The 9,013-nt window shown below is 38.4% G+C and overlaps 1 protein-coding gene across 1 annotated transcript; it reads left to right on the top strand.

The window, feature by feature from the left end:
• Positions 1–1,686: 1,686 nt before the first annotated feature.
• Positions 1,687–7,321, top strand: LOC148847599 (protein LEAD-SENSITIVE 1-like). Its single transcript, XM_088948697.1, has 3 exons — positions 1,687–1,829; positions 1,938–2,011; positions 6,507–7,321. The coding sequence occupies exons 1-3, from the start codon at positions 1,810–1,812 to the stop codon at positions 7,187–7,189; spliced, it is 777 nt and encodes a 258-aa protein (XP_088804823.1). The 5' UTR covers positions 1,687–1,809; the 3' UTR covers positions 7,190–7,321.
• Positions 7,322–9,013: the final 1,692 nt, after the last annotated feature.

Here is a 9,013-nt window from a genome sequence, read left to right as displayed (position 1 = left end):
ACCCTTTGGAATCATAATCAAAATGGTCTATTCTCATTGTCTGTTTGGTTTAAACAAAAATGAGAATGAAAATTAAAATCAGCGAGAATGAGATTTCATTCCCATGGGAGGAGTAGGGAATGACCATTCCCTCAAATGGGAGAATGTCATTCCAGTAGGAATGAATATGGGATTTTGATTTCACCCAACTAAATTAGAATAGCCCATTCCAAACCCCATTCCTACAAACCAAACGGGGCCTAATAAATACTAATCCAGGTGGGCTAAATTGGCTTAAACTTAAGCTAGGCTCAACGCTAAAAATTGGGCCCAAAGCCTAAACCCCAAGTCAAACTTGATTTTTTTGACTTGGGTCCAACTAACACTTGAATTTGATATACTCTGGGCTTGGACTTGGGCCGTTTCAAGCTAGGAAAATATCGGGCCAGGGCAATGCATACTGAGTGTCCAACTATCCAACAAAGTAGCTCAGAATAATGATTGATCATTCTCTGATTACTTCGAAGTAGACTCGTTCATGGGCCAGGCTGGGCTATTACTCTTCATAAACAAGATTTTGTTAGGCTCGAGCCCGAGCCCGATCCCGGCCTGACCAATGGGCCTACAACTTGGGCCCAAAGCCTAACCTAACAAAACGGTAAATCGGTGCTTGTGTCTGTGTTCGTTGCCGATGCCTGTGTCTGTATTTGTGTTCGCCACCGACCAAACAATAAGAGAGGAATAGAACAAAAGGGCAGAGAGAAAAGACTCACCGTTGATGCCTAAGTTCACGTCTGATAAATGAATTGAGCTGAGATTCTGAGAGTGAGAAGGAGAAATGAGAAGAGGAACAACCGAATAATGAAAAGAGAGAGAGAAAGAGAGAGAGAGAGAGAGAGGACTCACCAATCACCGCTGGAATTCATTGGTTACGCCGGTTTTGTCTTCCTGAGAATGTTTGGCTATGTGAGACTGTAACTGAGAAGGGAGTTTGTTCGACTAAGAAAAAGAGAGGAATTGAGAAGAGATGAATTAATATTTAGGGTTAGGGTTTAATTTATACAAAAATTGGGTCGGGCCGGGCTCGGGCTGGGTTTTTTTAACAAATCCCGAGCCCGGCCCTAAAATAGTCGGGCTCGGGCCTGTGAGTTAAAATAGATGTTCAAACTCGTTTGGGCTTAAGGTACCTCACCGAGATCGGTTCGTTGTTACTCGTGCACCGCTCGCGAAAGTCGGATAGTACCACTCTCGCTGTGTATAGGACAGTAAAGGAGCCGCCCCACAACGCCCTACAGCACATTTTCGCGGTGTATCGGAAACATCTTCCGATGATATACCACTCTCAATGATGTCATCGTCGGCAGATGTTTCTAATACACGGCGGATATGTGCTGTGGGGCGGAGATGTGATCTCCGGCCCAAATCCTTTACTGTCCTACGTTATGCTGACTTGGCGTTTCTTGATTGGCAGCAGCCGAATTGCCCATTTAGTGGGCCACTGTATAAGCATGGGTAACATGACATCTCCATTCCAAATTCCAACCACCTCCGGCTCCGGGTTGTAACGTAGGCGATTCCAACTAATCTCTATTTGGCTTTGGGGGTGTAAGCGCGTTAGCGAGTTCGAATTATCGGGTGATGATGCGTGTATCGGAATCGGAATCTATACGCATCAAAAAACTTTAGTCAAGTTGCTTTTCGTTGCTACCTTGCTGGGCCCTGATTTCGCCGGACGAGCCCGACTAGCGAACCAGAGGAGGAGAGAGAGAGAGAGAGAGAGAGAGAGAGAGAGAGGGAGGGAGGGAGGGAGGAGAAGAAGAAGAAGAAGACATGGGACTGCTCTCTAACAGGTAAGAGATCGACTTTTTGTTTTCATTTTGATGGAAATTATTCAATTTATAGATCTATTTGTATCTTATTCTTTTGAATATTTATCAATATACCGACAAATGAATCAGGATTAACAAAGAGAGCCTGAAACCAGGGGATCACATCTATTCATGGAGGACCGCTTATGTCTACGCCCATCACGGTTCTCCCTTTCGCTTTCTAAAGTTTGTTATATATATATATATATTGCTTTGTTTTTGTTCTTTTGAACTCGAGGCTTTTGTATTGTAATCATCTCATGGGGTTTGTGGTTTAATGGTTTCTATTTTCTGCAAAACGCGTTTTCTCATTTCTATTTGCTCCGGTTTTTTCCCTTTTTGGTAGAGAGCTGGTTAAAAATGTGCAATTGCACCTCGACTCGAAAGAAGGATAGAAGAGATTAATAACGTGGAAATGATGTCTTTTTTATTTAGAGAACATCTGATTAGTTAACAACTTCACAGTAGCCATTCAGAAAGTTTGATGGGAACTTAACATCTTAAGGTTCAAAAATGGTTTCCAGATGATTATTTCATGAATAAATTGATGTTGAGCTTGTGATACAGTTGTTTTCATTGTTACAACAATCTTGAACTTTTAAGTGTCCTGATGACTAACCTTCCCAAGATCTTTATTGGGGAGAAAACACCCGGACCCTTTGTGACTCCTACAAAATAACTTCCTTCTTATTTGATCAAATCTCAACACTAGAGAAAATTCTCAGATCATCAGCATTGTTCGTGCTATTTTGGCCTTATTTGATGAATACTTCTGTAATTTTTTTCCTCTACCTGTGATGTTGCTCAAGTTAGGCTTACCTGTTTTTCGAATGTATTAGTTTTTTTTTTAAATAAATAGCCTTTGTGTAAATACAATTAACAAAAACATGAAATTATGAATTCAGAATAATGCCACGCACTGCATAACCATATGACCAGGCCATGCCTTTGCTTATATGTTTTGAATGTATAGTCATGTTGGCACAGATGGGCATGAATGAGGGAGCTGCATTTTGCATTTGATACTTTATATATCATGTTCATCACTAAGGTGGTTTTCTTAATTTTTTTTTTGTTCTGACATGGGTGTCATGATTGAAACTTGATATCCGCCTTTGAAATTGAAGAATCTTCTGAATAGGCAAAAACCATGGAAATGGATCATGTACAACTTGATGTCTAGTCTGGTAATCTTGCCTATTCTATTTGACCCACAGAGAATCCCATGATTAGGTCAGCCACTCATTGCCTTTCCTATATGAGGAGAGAAAATGAGAGAGAGTTCTGTATACGGTCATGAAGTAGCTCTTTCAGAGGGTAGTTCACATGCTTTTGAATCCTAGTAAGCCCAGCACGCCAGGGTTCTATGCCTATAGATAGAGGAAGAACCCATCTAAGCCATGAGAAGCCAAATTCCTGTGGCCCAGATCTTCTTTACTAATTGATACCATTTAGGCTTAATGCAGGTGTGTTCCACTGTTCCTGTGTTTAGATATAAGAATTAAATGTAAAGAAGTTGCTGGAAGGAAATTTAAGGTTTGGATAAAAGAAATTAAGGTAAGGGTTGGAAGGAGAAGGGAATGCATGTGATTGCTCCTTAGATTAATAGAGATAGAAAGATACATGGGAAAAGTAGTGATGGAAGGTTTAAGCTGGCTGTATTCAGATCTGACATTTAAATTAAATGCTGAAGTAGTAAAATATACAGAGACAATTGATTGACTCAAGTTTCAGCCATAGTCCAGTAGCTGTTTCTTCATCTACAACTTCTCTCGTTACTTAATCAGACAGTAGTAACAAAATAGCACTTGTGCTCGTTCCAGCAAATCCTCCTCCTCCTCAGACATTGTTGTTGGTAAAGCATCCTTCCCTTTCAGTGTTTTGAGTAATCCCTATTTAATCAACATGGCCTTCATCTTCATACATATTCCAGTAGCCATTTCTTCATCTACAACTTCTCTCATTACTTCATTAGACAATAGTAACAGAATAGCACTATGTGCTCATTCCAGCTAATCCTCCTCCTCCTCAAGCATTGTTATCGATAAAGCATCCTTCCCTTTCAGTGCTTTGAGTAACCCCTGTTGAATCATTCCATCAAACTTCTCCACTTCATACTTCATTGGCAAACCCAATCTAGATGCCATTGAGCATTCCAATTACCTTCTTCAAACTCTAATACCAATTTGTTGTGGGTACTAACAAAACCAAGAATGATAAAATGATTGGAAAGTAGAGAAAAATGGAAAGACAAATGCAAAACAGAGCACACAAAGCACACACAAAGATTTATGTGGTTGGCTTATAGCCTACATCCATGGGCATCAGAGGAGAATAAATCCACTAGCTACAATGGAGATTTACAATTACAATGTTCTTGGCCTTTCACCAAAGCCCAAGCTCCCAATTAGACCTGTTCATGGGTCGGGCTTGGGCTTGGCTTTTGCCAAAATTCTAACGGGCCCAGCCTGAAGCCGAGCCCAACAGTGTAAAATTGAGCCTGAAGCTTGGTCCATGAACAGGTCTACTCCCAATACACCCAAAGTTTAGCCTCCCTTATCTCTTACACTCTCTTGTATTCTTTCTTGGATTCCAAGACACAAGATAACTTTTCATGCAAGAATACAGGGCTATTTATAGAGAATAAGCCCTAATTGGAATGGTCCCTACAAGTTGTAACTAATTGATCCTGCTCCTCTTGTGAGATCACACAAGCGAGGTCAACGAGTCCCAGCTACGAGATCAGCTTGTGATATCGGGCTACAACAAGTCTGGAAGACTAGTGAGTTTGGAATCTCACGAGTTCCAGATGAGACGTGAGATCAGATGTGCTGTGAGATCCACCTAATTGTGAGACTGGAAACTGGTGATCTCCACTTCTACTACGAGTCCATACCGCAGCACTCTGCCCCCACACCCTAGGGGATGGTCACTGGTGAGCTGCGGGTTTTTCTCAACTATGTTTGGGCCGGGTCAGGGACTGAGATCGCACATGGAATTCAAGGCACCAACACAACACTAACAATTTGAGGTTCTTTAGTCTGACTTACAGGTGTAACAAAGAGTTCCCCAAGTGTCTTGTTTTTGTCAATGTACATGTGTCTACCAGTGCCCAGTCTGAAGCATCCATAAAGATGAAACATAGGTAGTAGTTACCCACCTCTAATGGAGGCAAACCATATCAACAAGCACATATTTGTTATTCTCTTTCAACTTAGGATCATGGCCAACTTCAAAATGCTCTTCAAGATTCTTATTTTATGATGACCATGGCAGATATTCGAGTGTTCAACGTTAGAAACAGGGCCAATTTTCATCTATTGTGGCATATATAGAAACAGGCATTAGATAATAGGTATTCTTTAAAATCTTGTGTGGGCCTATGCTTGTGGTATCTTAGTAATAGGGATTAATTTTTAGTAAGAGTACATTTGAAAAAATCGTATTCTATAATTGTTTTTCTCCCTACAATATATGTTTCTTTGAAGTTAGGTAGATCATTCAGAAGAGAATTTACTTTGGATTGTGTTAATGGTCAAGAGGCAAGAGTCTGTTGATTTGATTATTTTCCAATAAGAAGCTGAAATATTGTGCTCATAATTTGCAGTCATGTTTTAAATTATGGTATATGATTGCAGCTGGCAATGAGCATTACAAAGAAACAGCTACAGTTGGGAATGGAAAATAGAGTTACAACTGTAGTTGTAGGGATTTTTAATTTGAATTTTGAAATTGTTAAACTGAAAAGCTCCTTTTATCCGACTGTCTTCATGTCAAATGTAGGGTGAACTTGGCTTTGTGTTTCAGACTATCAAACTTCTTATTTTACAAGTTTCTGTTTTAACAAATTACAAATGTATTGCTTCTGGTGTTCTTGTTAGATTTTTGTATTTGAGATTTCCATTTAATAGTTATTTATCATACATTAACACTGTAGTTATCTGACTCTTGAGTTAGAAGCAGAAAGTAGCTTTCTTTTTTCTTTTTAATTTTTTATACAAGGAAAGTAGTTTTCTTAAATTCGACATACTTGTCCCAACACGTTTAAGTCAAATGGGTTTAGGTGGTTGAGGCGGTTTGTGCAATTCGGGGTCCATTTGGGAGGGCTGAGCTTAATATTCAGCTAAGCTGGTTCATCTGGCTGAAGCACTCTGGATAAGCTTTTCTTTTTCACCAAATATGGTGTATAGGTTGTTTGTTTTCAGACCCACCTTGGAAATCCAAAAGCCTGCACTTCAGCCCTCCCAAATGGGCACTTAAGCACTACTCAAAGCTGAATCCTGCTTTGGAGTTTCACAAGTCCTATGCTTCTAGCTTAGATGGGTCAAGATATATTGTTTATTCTGGTTCCTGGATCATAAAACATGTCAGTTTTATGTTCCCAGTGATCCCTTGGGAAGAGTCCTCCGTTTGTTTATTCCCAGGAAGTAGAAAAAGGTTTCTTTTATGTTTCCTAGAGAGAGAAACAGAAAAAACTTCTCTAGAAGCTTCCAAATTCCATCCCAACTGTTGAATTCTGTCCCCTATTATCGGATTTGTATTTTCACATTAAACAATATTATGTTCTTTACGCCATTAATTAAACAATATTATGCTATTTTTTCTGTAGTACATGTTGGCTAGTCAACATTCTCATTTAGTTCACCCTGACAAATACAGGCATCTACATTGGGGATGATAAGGTCATACATTTCACCCGAGGACGAGGTCAAGAAGTGGGAACTGGGACAGTGTTGGATCTCCTCCTAGTAAGCTCTGGACCATCCCAATCTCAAGTCCCCTGCACCACCTGTAACCAACAAGAACATGGAGTTGTATCCTCTTGCCTTAGTTGTTTCCTTGTTGGTGGAGTCCTATACCGGTTCGAGTATGATGTCCATCCTGCTCATTTTCTCGCAAAAGCTCGGGGCGGAACATGCACCCTTGCAGGATCAGACCCAAGTGACATTGTGATCCATCGTGCAACTTACTTGCTTAATAATGGCTTTGGATGCTACAACGTCTTCAAGAACAATTGTGAGGACTTCGCCATCTACTGCAAGACCGGTCTGCTTGCTGTTGATCAAGGAACAATTGGCCAGAGTGGCCAGGCTGTATCTATCATCGGTGGCCCTCTTGCAGCTGTCCTATCAACACCCTTGCGCCTCATTACTACAAATGTATATGGGATGACGGCAACTGCAGTTGTTGTCTATTGTGCCAGCCGATATGCTGCTGACATTGGCATGAGGAGGGATGTGGTGAAGATAGCCGTGGAGGATCTGACAGCTAGGCTGCCCACAGGTAGAGTTCAGGTGATTGAGGCAGGTGGTGCAATTTCGGAACTCCCGGTTCAACAATGACTCAGGTTTTAGTTAAAAGAATGGTGCAGAATGTTGTTTCACTTGGTTAACAATTTGTTCTGATATTATCCCCCGCATGAATGCATCCATGCATTATATTGATGGATCTGTTATGGAGGACTGCACCTTGTCTTTTGGCTGTGTTTTGTGTTCTATATTACGGGTGGCATTGTCTCATGTATTTCTATACCGTAGTGTTTCTCTGTAGACTTGGTTTCGAGCCCTATATTATGAAGTGATCTCTATGCAAAGTTTAGCATTTGTTGGGTAATGCTTTATCAGCTGGACATACTAGTCACATTGGTGGGAGTTCTTCCATTTTATTATTTGGTCTAGGGTTATTATCTAAAGCTCCCTTTCATTGTTGTACTTTGAGGTTAGTCTTACTTTACTATCCAAACTTCAAAATGTGCCACTGCAGTATTTGAATTCTCGAAAACTCTCAATTTACTGATTAACTTGGTCACCAAAACCACTATTTAATTGGGACCGAAAAGGCTATCGGTTCTCAATTTTCATCGTCCAACCGTTCAGTCTGGTCCGAGTTTGCAAGCATTGCATTTGACCTAAAAGGTTGAATTATTGACTTGCCAACAAATAGAAAAGCAATTTCAATATTGGATTGTTTTTAGATTTTATATTTCATTTCCATCATTAATAAAAACATATCTTATTTATAGCATTTATTTTTCTTTGGTATGATTAATATAAAATAGTAGAGATGTGTTCAAATGTTTTTTCTATAAAATTTTTGTATTTTTTGTAATGTTTTATATTATCTTATTTTAATTTTTATTATTTAATTATGACATCAATTGCTAACAAATTTTCCCTAAAAAGGTTGAATTGTTTGCTTACTACCAAATAAAACAATTTCATTTTTGGGTCGGTTTTAATTTTTGTATTTCATTTCTATTGTCGATAAAAAACAAGTCTTGTACATCACAGTTATTTTTTTAATACAATTAATAGAAAATATTATGGACGTGCTCAATTTTTCTAACTTTTGTATTTATTTTTATTTAAATTTTTTTGCTGTTTAATTATGACATAATAGGTCGATCCGCTTGACCTAGATGCTTTAGTTTTTTATGGACTGCCTAGGTGGAGGATTAATTGTATTCTTGGGTTAATTTTAAAAATGAAAAACATGATATTATAAAGTATTAAATTTAGAATAGATCAGTAAAATTTATTGGTAAGAAAAAAAAACCTTAAATATAGGATTTAATGAGAAAAAATGGAGGTTAATACTTTGAAAATAATATTTAATGAGAGGAAATTCAATGTGATAAAAAATGATTGTCCAAATGCCCTTAAAATTAGATAGGGGATAGGGATCGAATTTAAAGATAGGGGTATTTTAGTTAAAGAGAAAATCTCCACATCATTTGCATTTTTAAGTATGCAATTATACTAACTATTCCCTCATATGGACTAAAATCTATCCAATGCAAGCTTAATCTATGGACAAGAAGAATAAGATATCAAGTTCTAGAAGTTTTCAAAAGTTATTCCACTCATTAAGACTTGATGTAATCAATTTGCAAGAATCAGTATTATGGACTTAATTCAGATTTACCTTGATTACACCACAACGTTAATGATTAAGTAAGAAAAGGTTTTAAGGCTTTTTTTTTTCAGATTTTATTTTAAACAAAATCATAAAAATTCTAAGTTTGGAACCTAAAGTATCAATTCCCAAATAGTAAAAATCGATTACTTAAATGATCTAAGGTTCGACCGAATGTAACAATTGACTACTAAAGAGGTGGTAATTAAATGGATCTGATTTTGAATCTGATCCAACATTGTTCATGTCGG

This window comes from Nelumbo lutea, chromosome 6, assembly GCF_056320005.1.
Source record: "Nelumbo lutea isolate HS-2025 chromosome 6, American lotus-T2T, whole genome shotgun sequence".
Classification (NCBI taxonomy): domain Eukaryota; kingdom Viridiplantae; phylum Streptophyta; class Magnoliopsida; order Proteales; family Nelumbonaceae; genus Nelumbo; species Nelumbo lutea.
This window is presented reverse-complemented; position numbering and strand designations above follow the sequence as displayed.